Below are 19,954 nucleotides of genomic sequence, written 5' to 3'. Positions count from 1 at the left end.
TACAGTTTTTTGGACATCCGTGTTGCTGAATCTTTTGCAATTTGTTCAATGAATATTGGAGAAGTCAAAGTAGCAAGATGGAGTTGGGAAGCTTTAGCCTTTAGCCACACAAACACACGGTGATTCCTTGTTTAAAATTCCTGGAGGTGAAAATTTACTATGGATCAGAGCGCGGTCAAGCCAACATGGATCCTACCAAATGTCAACCAGCAGGTTTCGGTGAGAAAATTGTGGTTAAAAAGTCAGTTCTTACCGGAGAAAAGCTGAGCTTGTGCCGTCCATAGCTGCCGTCGACTCCCCTGAGACACCCTTCCGACAATGAGGTACTATTTAACTCACTAAAACACTAGCAACTAAATAGAAAGATAAGGGATTTCCCAGAATTATCCTACTAAATGTGTCTAAAAACATCAGAATCCGTCCCAATTACAATCGCGTTTTTTTTCTTTTCTAGTCTGTCGCTATCAATATCCTCAAACACAAATATTTCATCCTTGCTCAAATTAATGGGGAAATTGTCGTTTTCTTGGTCGGAATAACTGTTTTAGTTGGAAGCTCCCATTAAAATCAATGTGAATATATGAGGAGCCATCAACATGTGATGTCTGCGACTTCCGGTAGAGGCAGGGCTTTTCTCCAGTTGCGAACTTTATCGTGGATGTTCTCTACTAAATCTCTACTACTCAAATTAATGGGGAAACTGTTGTTTTCTTGGTCGAAATAACTGTTTTTGTTGGAGGCTCCCATTAAAATCAATGTGAATATATGAGGAGCCATCAACATGTGACGTCTGCGACTTCCGGTAGAGGCAGGGCTTTTCTCCAGTTGCGAACTTTATCGTGGATGTTCTGTACTAAATCCTCTCAGCAAAAATATGGCAATATCGCGAAATGATCCAGTAAGACACATCGAATGGACCTGCTATCCCCGTTTAAATAAGAAAAACTAATTTCAGTAGGCCTTTAACTTTAATTTATTAATTTTTTTTAAATTATAAGGTGGCTCTCTTTAAACGTGTATTACAGTAATGTTCAAATGTCTCTTAGGTGACAAAGGTTTTATGGTAGTGGCAGTTTTTTAATCTGGGACAAATTAATCTTAATCTCGTTACCCTGTGTAATGACAATAAAACTGATTCTGATTCTGATTAAATCCCTTAGGATATTCCTTTGGGAATTTTTCAAAATGTTTACATTTTGTAAGTAAACTTCATCATCTATCCATCCATCTTACTCCGCTTATCCAATGTTGTGTCGCAGGGAAACCAGCCTGCTCTTCCTGAATCCGAGGTTTGACTATCCGGTGTAGCCTCCTCTCCAGAACACCTGAATAGACCATACTAGGAAGGTTGAAGAGTGTGACCCACGATAGCTGGAACAAACCCTCTGGTTCCCCTTTTTAAATAGAGCAACCACCTATGCCTATCCGGAGGCACCGCCCCCGATGTCCACGCAATGCTGTAGAGTCTTGTCAACTATGACAGCCCCACAGGATTCAGAGCCTTAAAGAACTCCGGGCATATCTCATCCACTTCCAAGGCCTTACCTCGGCAACCTCAGCCCCAGAAATAGGAGAGGCCAGTTTGGAGTCCCCAGGCACTATTTCCTCATTGGAAGTCGTCTAGGTGGGATTATGGATGTCTTTGAAGTATTCCTTCCAGCGATCCACAAAATCCCCAGTCAATGTCAGCAGCACAACGTCTCCACGATACACGGTGTTGACAGTGCACCACTTCCCCTTTTAGAGGCGGTAAATAGTGGTCCAGAATCGTTTCGAAGCCGTCCGGAGGTCATTCTCAATAGTTTCTCAGAACTGTTCCCATGTTTGAGTTTTTTACTCTGCAACCGCCAAAGCCGCACATCGCTTGGGCTGTCGGTACCTGTCCGCTGCCTGCGAAGTTCCATGAGACATAAGGACCCACTAGGACTCCTTTAGCTTGACGCCATCCCTCACTGTTGGTGTCCACCAGCGGGTTCTGGGATTAGCGCCAAGGCAGGCTCCGATCGGCTGCCTCGACAATAGAGACATAGAATATGGTCTAGTTGGACTCAATATCCAGCGCCTCCCTCGCAACATGTTCAAAGTTCTCCTGGAGATGGGAATTGAAACTCTACTGGACCTTCCCAGCCGACCTTCACAATGCGTTTGGGCCTGCCAGGTCTGTCCGGCATCCTCACTCACTGTTGCAGCCTACTCACCACCAGGTGGTAATTGGTTGAAAGCTCCGCCCCTCTCTTTATCCAAGGGTCCAAAACATGAGACCACAAATCAGATAATACAACCATAAAGTTGATCATCAAACTGCGGCCTTGGGTGTCCTCGTGTCAAGTGCATAACCTTATATTTGAAGATGGTGTTTGTTATGGACAATCTGTGACAAGCACAAAAGTCCAACAACAAAACATCACTCTGGTTCTCCAGGTCTCACTGTCGCTGCAAACGTGAGTGTTGAAGTCCCCCAGTAGAACAAGGGAATCATCAGAGGGAGCACTCTTGTGTCCGGGCAAGGGAAACCGTGGTCCTCAATTTTGTGTATTCATAGAAGTCTTTGAGTTGCTCTTTATCTCGTCCCTCACCCATGACCATAGCCCCTGGTAGGGTCTCTCCTCCCTGAGCTGCTACCTTACCGTGGTGAAGGAGTTTGCATGTCCCAATGATTCTAGGAACTTGAATCATGCGAATTATTATGTTTGATCTATAAGGTTGTACTGTATTTTCTATTCAGTGCAAACTAACCACTATCAAACTTGTGTAAAATAGGTGTTATAATTGTTGTAGAGCTTCTTTTTGAGTACAGTAATTTCCTCAATATGTGTTTGTCTGACTTTATTAAACAGTGTTACTGCAAACGATTTTTAAAATGTTTTATAAGTTAAATATTTGGAATTTTAAGAATGATATTTTTAAGAAAAACATGCCTCAAAAGTGTACGTTTGAAGATAAAACTGTGAATATATTTATGAAAGTTTCATGTACGTAATTGACCTGCATGAAGTAATCATCAGAATAGAAGTCTCACCGTTGACAAACAGCCTGGGCCTCCTTCATGGTGTTACCTGCCTCCATGATGTGTTGGGGTTCGAAGGTCATCATGGCCTGCATTTCTAGGATGGTGGCGTAGGTCAGCGCATGGTACATGCTGTCTTTGATTCTGCGAATGCAAAAAATAATAACAAAAATGAACACAGTAAAAGTTCAGGAGAGTTCCTTCAGAAATCAATAAAGTACTATCTATCTATAGGGAAGTAAATATATTGATATAGTGGAAGAAAAGACTGTTGGATTACACAAATATGGAAGTGCTGTATTGATGCAAAAATCCTTAATTGGACGTGTGCTTTCTGCCAGAACAGGGGTGTAATTGGTTTAACAGAAAACTTAACACCACACTTAAAAAAGCACACATAAAAAAACCTGCCCTTCTATGTCTATTTGTGGCTGCTGGTGTTTTACGTCACACCCTATATTAACAATGTTGCCTTTATATGCTAAAGACTGTATTATGTAATAGTAGCATTACATGTTTTTCCGGTTGTAAACCATTACCAAAACAACTAAGAACAACTTTGTCAGACCTCTCATAAACATTATAATTCTATATTTAACAAATCTTTTGCATACTGTATAGATACATTTGAGATCATTTACAGCTCGAGTCTACTGTACAGAAGACAGAGAGGAATTGAGTTAGTGGCCGTTGTGAAACCATTTAGGAAAGACCTGTGAAGGGAGTTGTATCGCTGGTAAAAAAAAAAAAAAAAAAATGGAGAATTCCAACCATTTCACACAGCAGCACTCTAAAGTTTTTTACAGCCAGCATTATTTCTAAGGGGTTACATAAGGGATCAATCTGATGTGATGGAGCTCTACACCACAAGTAATAAAATTATAATGAGCATTCAGAAAACTGACAAATCTATTTTGATCGCTTCCTGAAAACATTAATTGAGATGAGGATAAAAGGACCATAATACCCACTAAGATCAAAATGCACGTTGTTGTCTTGAATCTCCGAGTACTACAGAAGGTTTAACGATTTTACCTGTACCGTGATAAAATGAAGGATGTGTGATTTTTAAAAATGTAATGTCAAACACAGCTTCATTTGTAGGAAACAGATCTCTAATCACAAAAAAGCATCAGGGTGGTTATAATAACAGGTGAAAAGCAACTTTCATCCACTAATTACTATTCACATTCAGCCAGGAAGAAGAAGCTGTACATACACACATTACATCACCATGGCGACACATGTACAATAATTTCGGTGTCGAGCACTGTCTGGATTAATAAAAACTTTTCAAATTTAAAGTGTTATCTTTTTCATGTATTTCAATTACATTCATTAGCGTTATTAGTGTGATCAAAACTCCATGAGCCATACTTTTTACGAGCTGGTGCGTGAAGTGGAGAAGTTCCGGCTGAATCTAGTCCGACTCACTTTGACGCACAGCAAGGGCTCTGGAATCAGTCCTCTCGAGAGGGGCTGGACTCTCTTCTACTCTGGCATTGCAAGCAGTGAGAGGCGAAGGGTGGGGGAGGCATTTCTTGTTGCTCTGCGACTCAGAGCCTGTATGTTAGAGTTCAACCCTGTAGACGAAGGGTAGGTTCCCTACGCCTACGGGTGGGGTACTAACTAAAGAATAAAAGGAAAAAATAAATAAAATAAAAGTAAATATAAAAAACAAAAAGGAAAAAATAAACTTCAACAACTTAAAAATTAATGAACAAATAAACTAGTATAAATAAATACATTAAAAAAGGAAAAAATAGAAAAAAACATACATATGCACATGCACGTATACTGTATACACAGTGTCTTCATATACAAACACACATATACACATACTTACATTCATACACACACATACATCTATGTATACAAATACATCCACATGCACACATTTATGTATATTAAGTACACACTAGGGTTGTCCTAATACCAGTAATTAAACACCGGTACCAAAATGTATATCGATACTTTTCTATAATAAGGGAACTATGAAAAATTTCAAAATCGGCTTTATTTTAACAGAAATTCTTACACTACATTAAACACTCACAGTCAAAGAACATATTGACAAGGTTAAAATATAAATTAAAGGGCATTGAAATGGCATCAACCCTGAAGGGAACGTCTTCCGTACAGCAGGACAGGTGTAACAATTACATAATATCTGTCACTCTTTATAAGTCCTTGTGCAGATCTGAATGCTTTATTATTTAAATGTTTACAAAGTTTGAAACAAAGGTAGTAATACTAATCGCCAAATTTGGCAAAGTGTGTTTTAAAGCAGCTGTTGTAAGAGTAGTGTTTGTGTGTGTGTGCTCCTTTAAGAACGGGAGTATGTGGGGTGAGTGACGTAAAAGTAAGTGAGTGGGCAAGTTAGGAGAGGTAGCGCTAGAATGTGCAGGAGTGTCAATAGCATGGTGGATGTCCGTGTGTGCCCTGTGGAAATGATAAATAAAGTGACCAAGTTGAAACTAATCAACGTTCTGTCATTTCAACCAAAGAGCGGAAAGTACATCAGTCGTAGAGGGAACGTCTCCCCTGCTCTTCTCGAACCCGGTTTGGGAGTCGACAAGCAGGAAAGGTGTAAAACAGTACTTGCAACGCGGTGCCTCGCCGTTTAAAGCGTCACCCTTGTTGTTACTTTTGAAGCCCAAATACCTCCATATTGCGCTTCACACACACTCTTTAAAAACCTTAAAAATTGTAGTTTTTTTGCCATTACTTTTCTCCAAGACTTGTATGCTTCACACACACTCTTTAAAAACCTTAAAAATTGTAGTTTTTTTGCCATTACTTTTCTCCAAGACTTGTATGCACTTTGTGTGTGCGTTTTGACACACAACATTATGCGCCTGGGCTCTGTAGTCACTGCCACAATGCGGCACTCATATTGAAACCGGTACTTTTCGAAGGAGGTATTGTACCGATTTCAATCGATTAGTAGCACAATACTTTATTAGTACCGATATTCCGTACAACTCTAGTACATACATACAGGTACAAATATATACACATACATACACATATACCGATACATAAAGATAGGCATACATACATTTATCCATCAAACACAAATATACCCATATATACAGATGAATGTACAAATAAACACACACACATACACTGAGTATATATAAATGCACACATACACTTTTATATAATTACACACATACGTAGACACACACACATACATACACACCGACACAAACATACATATATACATACATTCATAGAAACAGATTTCACATATGTATATATATATATATATATATATATATATATATATATATATGTATATATATATATATATATACACAGTATATATATAATATATACAATAATACATACTATATATATATGTATATATATACATACATTATATATACATACACACACATACGCACTTCTATATACACACTATTTCTATTGGTATTTGTATTGCTCCATTTGTAGTGTAAAAGTGTTGATTGTCATTTCTGTGTTATTTATTTCAGTAACTGCTTCTTTGCTATCACTTTTACCATCATATTTGTACATAGCCTGTTTGCTGATGTTGTTCTATTGTTGTTGTTATTGTTGTGCTGTTGTTGTCTCTGTCTTGCACCCCCCTGTCTCCACAGTTTCCCCCTCTGTCTTCCTTTTTGTCTCTTTCTATCCCCTCCTGCTCTGCACCAAATAATACTATAAGTCCATTTAATAAAGTCAAATAAAAAATAAGGCAACAAGAGAAATATCCCACACTTGTCTTTTGTAAAGTAAATTTGTACAGCCGATATGGGCTGATACATCAACAATATGATTTGCCTGAGTAGCTGGACAGGACCAAAAAAAACAAAAAAAAAACAACAAAAAAAACTATACATACACACACAAAGATAAAAAAAAAATATTAAAATACAAACCCCATTTCCAAATGAGTTGGGAAATTCAATCAATCAATCAATGTTTACTTATATAGCCCTAAATCACTAGTGTCTCAAAGGGCTGCACAAACCACTACGACATCCTCGGTAGGCCCACATAAGGGCAAGGAAAACTCACACCCAGTGGGACATCGGTGACAATAATGACCCAGTGGGACGTCGGTGACAATGATGACTATGAGAACATGCTACTGTGAAAGATCAATCCATAATGGATCCAACACAGTCGCGAGAGTCCAGTCCAAAGCGGATCCAACACAGCAGCGAGAGTCCCGTTCACAGCGGAGCCAGCAGGAAACCATCCCAAGCGGAGGCTGATCAGCAGCGCAAAGATGTCCCCAGCCGATACACAGGCGAGCAGTACATGGCCACCGGATCGGACCGGACTCCCTCCACAAAGGAGAGTGGGACATAGAAGAAAAAGAAAAGAAACGGCAGATCAACTGGTCTAAAAAGGGAGTCTATTTAAAGGCTAGAGTATACAAATGAGTTTTAAGGTGAGACTTAAATGCTTCTACTGAGGTAGCATCTCGAACTGTTACCGGGAGGGCATTCCAGAGTACTGGAGCCCGAAATGAAAAAGCTCTACAGCCCGCAGACTTTTTTTGGGCTTTGGGGATCACTAATAAGCCGGAGTCCTTTGAACGCAGATTTCTTGCCGGGACATATGGTACAATACAATCGGCAAGATAGGATGGAGCTAGACCGTGTAGTATTTTATACGTAAGTAGTAAAACCTTAAAGTCACATCTCAAGTGCACAGGAAGCCAGTGCAGGTGAGCCAGTACAGGCGTAATGTGATCAAACTTTCTTGTTCTTGTCAAAAGTCTAGCAGCCGCATTTTGTACCAACTGTAATCTTTTAATGCTAGACATGGGGAGACCCGAAAATAATACGTTACAGTAATCGAGGCGAGACGTAACAAACGCATGGATAATGATCTCAGCGTCTTTAGTGGACAGAATGGAAATTGTGTTAGATGTAAATATAAGCAGAATACAATAAATTGCAAATCATTTTCAACCCATATTCAGTTAAATATGCTACAAAGACGACATATTTTATGTTCAAACTGATAAAAAAAATTTATATTTTTGCATATAATTATTAACTTTAGAATTTGATGCCAGCAACACGTGACAAAGACGTTGGGGAAGGTGGCAATAAATACTGATAAAGTTGAGAAATGCTCATCAAACACCTATTTGGAACATCCCATTGGTGTGCAGGCTGATTGGGAACAGGTGATTGCCATGATTGGGTATAAAAACAGCTTTCCAAAAAATGCTCAGTCTTTCACAAGAATGGATGGAGCGAGGTACACGCCTTTGTCAACAACTGCGTGAGCAAATAGTCAAACAGTTTAAGAACAACGTTTCTCAAAGTGCAATTGCAAGAAATTTAGGGTTTTCAACATCTACGGTCCATAATATCATCAAGAGGTTCAGAGAATCTGGAGAAATCACTACACGTAAGCGGCATGGCCGGAAACCAACATTGAATGATCGTGACCTTCGACCCCTCAGACGGCACTGTATCAAAAACCGGCATCAGTCTCTAAAGGATATCACCACATGGGCTCAGGAACACTTCAGAAAACCACTGTCACTAAATACAGTTCGTCGCTACATCTGTAAGTGCAAGTTAAAACATTTATCAACAACATCCAGAAACGCCGCCGGCTTCTCTGGACCCGAGATCATCTGGGACAGACTGATGCAAAGTAGAAAAGTGTTCTGTGGTCTGACGAGTCCACATTTCAAATTGTTTTTGGAAATATTCGACATTGTGTCATCTGGACCAAAGGGGAAGCGAACCATCCAGACTGTTATCGACTCAAAGTTCAAAAGCCAGCATCTGTGATGGTATGGGGGTGCATTAGTGACCCAAGGCATGGGTAACTTACACATCTGTGAAGGCACTATTAATGCTGAAAGGTACATACAGGTTTTGGAACAACATATGCTGCCATCGAAGCGCCGTCTTTTTCATGGACGCCCCTGCTTATTTCAGCAAAACAAAGCCAAGACAAATTCAGCACGTGTTACAACAGCGTGGCTTCGTAAAAAAAGAGTGCGGGTACTTTCCTTGCCCGCCTGCAGTCCAGACCTGTCTATACTCGAAAATGTGTGGCGCATTATGAAGCGTAAAATACGACATTAAACACAATTTCCCAACTCATATGATAACGGGGTTTGTAAATAAAAAACAGAATTCAATGATTTGCAAATCCTTTTCAACCCATATTCACTTGAATACACTACAAAGACAAGATATTTGATGTTGAAACTCATAAACTTTTCTTTTTTTTGCAAATAATAATTAACTTAGAATTTCATGGCTGTAACACGTGCCAAAGTAGTTGGGAAAGGGCATGTTCACCACTGTGTTACATCACCTTTTCTTTTAACAACACTCAATAAACGTTTAGGAACTGAGGAAACAAATGTTTCAAGCTTTGAAAGTGGAATTCTTTCCCATTCTTGTTTTATGTAGAGCTTCAGTCGTTAAACAGTCCGGGATCTCCGCTGTCGTATTTTACGCCTCATAATCCGCCACACATTTTTGATGGGAGACAGGTCTGAACTTTTTTTATACGAAGCCACGCTGTTGTAACACGTGCTGGATGTGGCTTGGCATTGTCTTGCTGAAATAAGCAGAGGCGTCCATGAAAAAGACGGCGCTTATATGGCAGCATATGTTGTTCCAAAACCTGTATGTACCTTTCAGCATTAATGGTGCCTTCACAGATGTGTAAGTTACCCATGCCTTGGGCACTAATGCACCCCCATACCATCACAGATGCTGGCTTTTGAACTTTGCGTCGGTAACATTCTGGATGTTTCGCTTCCCCTTTAGTCCGGATGAAACAATGTCGAATATTTCCAAAAACAATTTGAAATGTGGACTCGTCAGACCCCAGAACACTTTTCCACTTTGCATCAGTCCATCTTAGATGGACTGAGAAGCCGGCAGCGTTTCTGGATGTTGTTGATAAATGGATTTCGCTTTGCATAGTAGAGCTTTAACTTGCACTTACAGATGTAGCGACAAACTGTATTTAGTGATAGTCGTTTTCTGAAGTGCTTCTGAGCCCATGTGGTGATATCCTTTAGAGATTGATGTCGGTTTTTGATACAGTGCCGTCTGAGGGATCGAAGGTCACGATCATTCAATGTTGGTTTCCGACCATACCGCTTACTTGGAGTGATTTCTCCAGATTCCCTGAACCTTTTGATGATATTATGGACCGTAGATGTTGAAATCCCAAAATTTCTTGCAATTGCACTTTGAGAAACGTTGAACTTAAACTGTTTGACTATTTGTGGACAAAGGAGTGTACCTCGCCGCATCCTTTCTTGTGAAAGACTGAGTATTTTTTGGGAAGCTGTTTTTACACCCAATCATGGCACCCAACTGTTCCCAATTAGCCTACACACCCGTGGAATGTTCAAATTAAGTGTTTGATGAGCATTCCTCAACTTTTATCAGTAATCATTGCCACCTTTCCCAACTTCTTTGTCACGTGTTGCTGGCATCAAATTTTCAAATTTAATAATTATTTGCACAAAAAAAAATGTTAATCCGTTTGAACATCAAATATGTTGTCTTTGTAGAATATTCAACTGAATATGGGTTGAAAATGATTTGCAAATCATTGTATTCCGTTTATATTCACATCTAACACAATTTCCCAACTCATATGGAAACAAGGTTTGTAAATAAATCGATTAAATAATAATACAAAAAATATATACATGTATTAAATACAACATTTATAAATACAGGAAAAAGACAATCACAGGGAAAAGAGGAAGCCCAAGGAGACCCAGAGCCAGAGGGGCACAGGCCGGCCCTCGTCTGACAGTGGCAAGACAACCAAACCCCCGGGCGCAGCCCCCCGCCAAACCACCTATGAGAAGGACAGTCCACCACTCAACCCAAGGCAACCGCCCTCAGCCTCACCCGCACCCGCACCCCAATCCCCGCCCAGGCAATCCCATGCGCACGTACAACACTTATGACTTTCAGTATATCAGTAAGTGGAATTAATCTATGGAATAGGTTAGCCAAATAAATCAAACAATGTACTAATATAATCCACTTCAAGAAACTATTCAAACAAGAAGTGTTTACAAACTACAAAGAAGAAGAATCATGATGAACATTCGGGCGCCTGATGGCCGCTTACGCAGCCGGCCAGCTCGAGGTCACGGAGACGATGCTGGAGAGGAGCAAGGTGGCGGCATTGTGGGAAGGGCCGTCGGAGACGAGCAAGGTGGTGGCGCCGTGGGAAGGCCCACCAGAGAGGAGGAAGGTGGCGGCGTTGTGGTAAGGCCCGTCGTAGACGAGGAAGGTGGCGGCGCTGTGTGAAGGCCCGCCGGAGACGGGGAAGGTGGTGGCCCCTCAGGAGCCGCTGTGGAGCAGGAACCAAAAGCAGCCGTGAAGCTGGAGCTGGTGCTTGCCGAGGTGCAGGAACTGGTGCTTGCCGAGGTGCAGGAACTGATGCTTACCGAGGTGCAGGAACTGATGCTTGCCGAGATGTATGAACTGGTGTTAGCCGAGGTGCAGGAACTGGTGCTGGAACCAGCCGTGGAGCTGTGACTTTGGCGGAGCTGGCCTGACTGGGGGTTGCGGCTTGGCATGCCGAAGGACTGGTGGTGGTGGCCGGGCCAGAGGTTGCTGCCCGGCTGGGCGCAGCTGTGCCACCCCACTAGCATAGTTCCCAGCACTAGCCCCCCCGTGCTCCCCCCCCCCCAGCGTGCAAAATTTATTTTAGCAACAAATCAGGCGGGTACAAACAAAAGCGTGCTCATAGCACCGAAGGCAAAAGCTAAGAAGGCTAGCGAGGGAGCTAGCCAACAAAAGGAGCTTAGTGTGGAAGCTAATATACAAAAACAGGAATCAAACCGTCGTTAACTGTTGCTTGTAGCAGATTAGGAAGCTAGACTGACTGACCGGCAAAGGCAGGAATAAATAGTGCTCTAATTAGTGCTCGGGAAATAGGTGAGTGTCCCAAACACCAACCAGAGACAGTTTAAGACAATAAGCACCCATGGTAACAGAAAACAAACCCAGGGATGCACAGAACAGGAACTGAGGGAGTCCAAAAACCAAACAGAACATGATCCGGAAAGCTAATCATAACACTCTGCCTCTTCCTACTCCTTTTCGAACATGTTAAATAGAGAAATATAGAAATTGAGATGGATCATGTTGTATGCAAGGATGTTCTAAAAAAAAAACATAAACTCAAACTCAAACTTAAAACTATATGATATAGTAGAATGTTTTTGTAATGGTTTATACATAAATTATTTTTTGATTTTAAATTCATGACAGGTTTTCTTGGCAATGCTTAATGCGTTGATAACAAGGTATGTTTTGTTTGTATGAAAATCAGTTGCGGAGAGATCACCAATCATATCACAAAACATGATGATGCATAAAAATCATAATACTATAGAACCATTTCAAAAGTGGTTACAAATAGCAACAAAAGCCTTACAGAACCCATTTCCAAGTGCAATGATTATTTTATTAAACTACTTGCAGATGTCTCCAGCTTACATTCAAGATGCTAGTAATGTCCTCTCTAACATAAAACAAAATGTATTGTTAATAAATTTTTACAAGTCGCCACCTCATCGTTGTCCAGGGTGTACAGCGCCTTCCGCCCAATTGTAGCTGAGATAGGCACCAGCAACCCCCCCGTGACCCCAAAGGGAATAAGCGGTACAAAATAGATGGATGGATGGTATTGTTAATAGCTGGTTAGTTTCTGTTGTTACATTGTTCTATCTATAATGCTGGTAAACTGTACAAAGCATGTATTCTTCTGGTCTGTGAATACTTTACATTAGATTTGTTACAAATATGGTTATCGATTTACTACAAAACAGTTACAGGGGCAGTATTTCTCATACCAATACTAATAGTTAAAATGTCCACATCATAAATGATTAAACAGTTGATCATAATTGCCAATAACTAGACAAAAAAAACAGCATGGCAGTGTTACAAAATCAATTGAATATTTCAATTATTCCTTTATTCCCTTCTATTGCATACAATATTCTGTGTCCAGGGACTTATTTTCAAAGTGTGTATAAAATAATAAGAAACAACAAAAAAAGATTCACTGCTGAGTTGCTGAACCACACACTGCAGAGTAGTTTTCTGATAATTAAAATTAGAGCCAAGTCCAAATTATGACTGTTGCACCAACATTTTTCTACCAGCTCCTTCTGTTTGCTTTTAAAATAGCTTGATAGAATTAAAACGTCTATCATAGGCCATATTTCTGTTGTTTGTATTGCACATTGTTTATATCACCCATGACTAGCATTAAGTTGGTATAATGTAGTAGGGCACCGATTGCATTCAAAACCACATAACGTACAAAGCTGTTCTTGACTCAAAGTAGCACTTAAAAGTATTTAGTGGGCTGATGGGAGTGGCTCAGGAGGGAGGATAATGAATGGTAAGAGTGTGATGAAAACTTTTTGACAAAAGAGTAAAAGAGCAATGGACAATGTAGTAACCTGAGAACACAGTGTTGATTACAAGAACTGGATAGAATGCGATAGGTGTTTGTGAACGCAGTTATAAGTTAAACTAATGTATGTGGACATGGATTGACTTTGAAGTTCTAATATCTTCACTTATTCAAAGTAATAATTACGACAAAAGAGCCAGAACAAAGACTCTTCATCCACAAATAGGCAGTTAAGATTTGGTAACCGTTGTTTTAAGTATTGGGCACTGGTGAGCAAATCTTTCAACCCACAGCTCCGCAGAGTGCATCATATTCTGACATCTCTACCAAGAGGATGAATATGTGTATATCTGTACATTGTCTGTGTATTATCTCCGTAAACTGAAAACAGGTGATGATATATGCTGAAATGTGTTGCACGCAGAATACAGCGTGGGTTGAAAACTATCACTCTTAATTAGGTATGCATCAAAATGAAATTTTGACTGAAACTGCAAAACCAAAATGAGGAGAAAAATGAATCATTGAAATAAATTATTATGCCAATTATTAATACCACTGCATTTATGGCTATGGATGTGTGCTAATATCACAAAAATTAGCCCATTGCAATTAATATGTATCCTTCAAAGAACAAAACAATCATACAATTCCAAATGTACAAACCCGTTTCCATATGAGTTGGGAAATTGTGTTTGATGTAAATATAAACAGAATACAATGATTTGCAAATCCTTTTCAACCCATATTCAGTTGAATGCACTACAAAGACAAGATATTTGATGTTTAAACTCATAAACTATATATTTTTTTTTGCAAGTAATAATTAACTTAAAATTTCATGGCTACAACACGTTCCAAAGTAGTTGGGAAAGGGCATGTTCACCAGTGTGTTACATCACCTTTTCTTTTAACAACACTCAATAAATGTTTGGGAACTGAGGAAGCTAATTGTTGAAGCTTTGAAAGTGGAATTCTTTCCCATTCTTGTTTTATGTAGAGCTTCAGTCGTTCAACAGTCCTGGGTCTCTGCCGTCGTATTTTACGCTTCATAATGTGCCACACATTTTCGATGGGAGACAGGTCTGGACTGCAAGCATGCCAGGAAAGTACCCGCACTCTTATACTATGAAAACACACTGTTGTAACACGTGGCTTGGCATTGTCTTGCTGAAATAAGCAGGGGCGTCCATGATAACGTTGCTTGGATGACAACATATCTTCCTCCAAAACCTGTATGAACCATTCAGCATTAATGGTGCCTTCACAGATGTGTAAGTTACCCATGCCTTGGCCACTAATACACCCCCATTTGAGCCTATAACAATCCGGATGGTTATTTTCCTCTTTGTTCCGGAGGACACCATGTTCACATTTTCCAAATATAATTTGAAATGTGGACTCGTCAGACCACAGAACACTTTTCCACTTTGCATCAGTCCATCTTAGATGATCTCGGGCCCAGGGAAGCCAGCGGCATTCCTTGGTGTTGTTGATAAATGGGTTTTGCTTTACATAGCATAGCTTTAACTTGCACTTACAGATGTAGCAACCAACTGTAGTTACTGACAGTGGTTTTATGAAGTGTTCCCGAGCCCATGGTGTCATGCCTGTGAATTAAGTTTTATGTTTGATTATTTTTGTTTTGTTTTTGGACTCTTGCTTCACGTTTTGCATTTCCTGGTTTTGTTTGTTTCCATGCCAACCCATTAGTTTCCACCTGGTCCCCCTAGTCACGCCCCGATCCTCAGCTTCTCACACCTGTTTCTAATTACCACAGCAGTATTTAAGTCATTTGTTTTCTTTTCCTCGGCCTGGCTACTTTAACTATTACCTACTGAACTGTGTTGAACCCTCACGACCACGCACCTACCTTTCCTTGCCGGACCCTCATGCTTTGCCACGCTGTTTGTTGTTTGACCACGCCACGTAAGACTTCTTTGTATTCATGCCTCAGTGCTAGTTTGTGGTTTGCCTTGTGCCTTTAATAGTATCTTCTGTTTGTTTTAGATAGTCCTGCCTTTGTGGTGTTTTTGTTTAACGTTTTAGTACAGATTATTATCCGCCACCGAGAGCGACCTTTGTTTTGCCTTTTTTGTGTTATGGTGTATAAATAAAATATATACTTACATTCACGTCTCGCCCGTGCGAATCATCCTTTGCGTAGAAGAAGCAAAATAAATCCAAGTCACAGGCCTGACACATGTGGTGATACATTTTACACACTGATGTCGGTTTTTGATGCAGTACCGCCTGAGGTATAAAAGGTGACCTTTCACTGTACATCACTGAAACAGCTTCAACCTAGGGCTGGGCGATATATCGATATATACGATATATCGCGGGTTTGTCTCTGTGCGATATAGAAAATGACTATATCGTAATATTCGAGGATACGTTCTCACGCAGGACTTTTAGCTGCGGGCGTACACTTCAGGCTCTCCTCGCTCTTTCCTGTGTCTCCTCACAGACAAGCAGGCTCACATTTTTACATATGTCACAAACTGTCACGTCATACGTCACATACGCGCCCTCACAGAGAAAAGACGTAGCGGCGTGGCTAACGTTAGCTGCTAACGTAGCCGTACGAGAGAAAGAAGCTGCGGATCTGGTAACAAATGAAGGAAGAATTAATTCCCAATAAATACAGCAGGGTTTCCATCGCCTGGCGGTGGTTCGGCTTCAAGTGGGAATATGTCGAACAGACAACCGTAATTTGTCAAGTGTGGGGGGGAAAAGCGTTGTTATAAAAAGTAGCATCATTGCTAATATGTAGCATCATTTGTAAAGTCACTCGCTAGAGAATGAAGAGAATTTCATAACCTTAGTAACATACCACATATTGAAGGACGAATGCTATTTGATTTCCTATTATGCAGCTCATTTTTATTTGACACTTAAAATGTCTCTGACAATCTTGCAATTTATGTTTTGGAAATGACTTGAATGTTTGTGCCTTAGCTTAATAACTTTAATAAATACACTTTTGGTCAATTGACTTAGTTGTGATTTCATTCTCTGCATGAAAGTTTAAAAGTAGCATATCTTAATGCAGTATGAAGAAGAATGTGTTAATGTATACACATAGAATCATCATACTGCATCAAGTGTTCATTCAAGGCCAAGGCAAAATATCGTAATATATAGCGTATATCGCGATATGGCCTAAAAATATTGCGATATTAAAAAAAGGCAATATCGCGCAGCCCTACATCAACCCTTCTTGCTATTGTGGATATTTTAGAACAGTTCTCAAATTTATTTGGCTAAACAATTAATCAGCACTAAAGTGAGTATGTCCTAATCAACTCTACAGCAGAGACCTCCATCCTACCCTCTTTTCCTTTAAGAAAGTGACCCACGAATTGAAATACCTCGGCATTATCGCTCTCTAAATTATTTGCAAAAAACTTACAACCACTCCTGAAGGCTGTAAATCAGATTTAGCTGGATGGTCCCTCAGTCGCTACTGGGGTGTATCAATCTAATCAAAATGAAAATATTTCCCCGTTTTCTTTATGTCTTGAACACGTTGTGGTGGTCGTCCGCAAATCTTTGTTTTCCCCACTCGACCAGTTGATTAACTCCTTATTATGGTGCAATAACCAAGGTCGCATAAAAAGATCAACTCTCTTGGAGGCTTGGCCTTACCAGACTTTCATTGATACTATTGGGGTAGTAATATAAACAAAATTATTTTTTGGAATGTTAAGACTGCGCCTAATAATTGTCTTCTGTGAGCTTGCATGGAACTAGCCTCTTCTCACGTTGCCTTATGGTCAGTGTTATGCTCACAGTTACCGCTACATGGTAAGCAAGTAGCACAGAACTCTCTTGTCTCTGAGACTTTGAAAATTTGGAGTCACTTTAAGAAACAATTCGGCCTTCGTTCCTCATCGAAACTAGCCCCAGTTTATCAAAAATGTATTCTAGCCTTTAAATCCTGGTCAAAAAAGGGTCTGCTCATCCTTGATTAGCTATATATTTATGGTGTTTTCCCCTCATTTGCAGACTTAAAAAAAAAAATCCATCTCCCTCAGTCTCATTTATTCCGTTTCTTCCAGATTCTGCATTTTGTGCAAAATCAATTCCCTCACTTTCCTAATTGCTCCCCAAAAACCTTGATGAAAACCCTCTCCCAGCTCAACATAACACAAAAATCTCTAACTTTAATCTTACATGATTAAATTTTTATGATGAACCCAACTTCACTGAGCTCCCTGAGCACTGTCTGGGACCGGGACCTCGGAATGAATCTCCGACGTTCAGTGGGCTCGCATAGTGAATCTTGTTCACATGTCCTCTGTATGCTCTAGACATAAACTCCTCCTGTGCAAATTTTACGCAAGGGCCACCTCATTCTCCTTAAGTGGACACACTCTTCCCCACCTACACACAACAGATGAATTCAAGAGATTTTGAATGAGGCTTGAAAAAACTTGGTTTCTCTCAACAGGCATATCACAAGATCTGGCATCCTTTTCTACTACATGTTGACACCTTATATATCGAACCTGAAAACCAATGAACTACTGAGCTGAGGATAATGTGATATTGTTTCATTCATTTACACTTAATTTTATTATTTTTTAACCCCCATCCCCTTCTCTTGCGTTCTTATATTCATTTTATTATATTATTTCTCCACTGTAGTATAAATGTGTGTGATTGAGTAAATTGTCTGGGTCGGGGAAGGGTACTTGACTTCTAGTCCATCTTGGTTTAAAAGATGACCCTTTTTCCACTGTTTAACTTTGACAAGATTTTATACTTACCTTTGTGCATTTAAATGTTATTGTATAACTCTTCCTTGAAAGAAAAATTCAATACAAATTTTAGACATAAAAAGTATTTTGGATGAAAGCCGAGAAGGCAATATTGGGCCAATTTCAAACTAAATTTGTTGATGGCCAAAATGTCAGTGCATCATTATTCTTAATCCTGGGCCACAATATACACACTTACCGGGGCCTGAGGCGGGCCTGCGCATCTTCAAAGTCATTTTGGAGGAACAGATCCAGGGCACCCATGCAGTCTTCCAGAGCCAGTGACAGGTCCGACTTCGAGCACCTTAACAAGTAAAAACAAACCCACAGAGTGGTGGTTTCAGAATCGAACCAGATCTTGTTACCAAATTAAACACACATCCATCCATTCTCCATACCACTTATGCAAGGTTGAAGGAACGTCGACAACACACTTCACTCACCCGGCAATCATTAGTCTGAGCAGTAGCAGAAGATCCTACACTAAAGCCTTTTCACAAAGAAAACAGCACAGAGAGAAAATGTGTGTGCTTTTTACACAGCGAGCTGACATTCCGCATTCAGAATAGTAGATGCTTGCCAACGCCAACACGCACATTTCGGCTTGATTTACTTAGGGTTGGCATGCACTAAAACATATGCAAAACTGATACCAAACGCAAAGCTGATCTACTAAACGTGTGCAATGTCGATTGCGTGTCTGAAGTGAGCAGAAGTAGACATGCAGTCCATTTTGCGTCCATTTCTTCATTAATATGTAAAATATATGCTGATGATCCAAACAGCCACAATACTGGGAAGAGAAACTGCAAATATATAATTATTTAGCATTTGCAATGTGATTTATCAAAACTCATCACCGTTTTGCAAGCACTATTTTGTGTTTTATTGAGCACGTCAGAAGGACCTGCAAACTGACAGTTCCACACACCAGGATTGGTAGAGAGACGATGGACAGACGATAATCCTCCATCCTATATGTGTGTGTCAAAATTTTTCACGGACAGAAAGAAGAAATATTAGGATATATTCAGCAATTTCATTTTCTGAATGTATAGCGTCTGGATTATTTACCAACCAACCTATTCGAGCACAAGACCCCTGATCTCAGCCAAAAACCATAGCAAGATATACCCCTGCGTCAACAATGTTATATATATATATACATATACATATATATATACATATATATATATATATATATATATATATACATATGTACATATACATATACATACATATATATATATATATATATATATATATATATATATATATATATGTATATGTATATATATATATATATATATATATATATATATATAAATATAGATATATATATATAGATATATATATATATCTATATATATAAATATAGATACAGTATATATATATATATACATACATATATATATATATATTTTAGGAGTGTAACGGTACGTGTATTTGTATTGAACCGTTTCGGTACGGGGGTTTTGGTTCGGTTCGGAGGTGTACCGAACGAGTTTCCACACGGACATATTAGGTAGCGCACTGCACGTTGTGTAAACATTGCAGAGCGAGGCACAACACTCGGCAGGCCAGCAGCGACCAGGCGAGGACAACATGTAAAAGCCAGAGCTTTTACATGTTGGGGAGGGGGGGTAATGGGGGGAGAAAAATTAATCCGAGGCTGAGTTGAGATTAAACTGTTTAATGTCTTTTTAAATATAGAAGAAAACTTTTGTCATTTTATTTCATCTGAGCAACAACT

General features: G+C 39.7%; 1 protein-coding gene across 7 annotated transcripts in view; it reads right to left on the bottom strand.

Moving 5' to 3' along the window:
- Nucleotides 1-19,954, bottom strand: part of ttc39a (tetratricopeptide repeat domain 39A) — an 89,245-nt gene that overhangs the window by 35,461 nt on the left and 33,830 nt on the right. For 6 of the 7 annotated variants that reach the window (XR_009804406.1, XM_061888203.1, XM_061888200.1 and 3 more), the window contains 2 exons: nt 18,401-18,505; nt 3,020-3,151 (listed from right to left, as the gene is read on the bottom strand). Coding sequence is in view for 6 of the 7 variants with exons in the window: in XM_061888203.1 (XP_061744187.1) it covers nt 3,020-3,151; nt 18,401-18,505 (237 nt within the window). In the remaining variant the exon portion in view is untranslated. Of the gene's footprint in view, nt 1-3,019; nt 3,152-4,384; nt 4,404-18,400; nt 18,506-19,954 lie in introns of those variants that run through there. The other variant, XM_061888202.1, reaches the window with a different exon arrangement.

The sequence above is a fragment of the Nerophis ophidion genome, linkage group LG26 (assembly GCF_033978795.1).
Source record: "Nerophis ophidion isolate RoL-2023_Sa linkage group LG26, RoL_Noph_v1.0, whole genome shotgun sequence".
Taxonomy (NCBI): domain Eukaryota; kingdom Metazoa; phylum Chordata; class Actinopteri; order Syngnathiformes; family Syngnathidae; genus Nerophis; species Nerophis ophidion.
The sequence above is the reverse complement of the archived record's forward strand: the minus strand, read 5'-3'. Positions and strand labels throughout refer to the sequence as shown.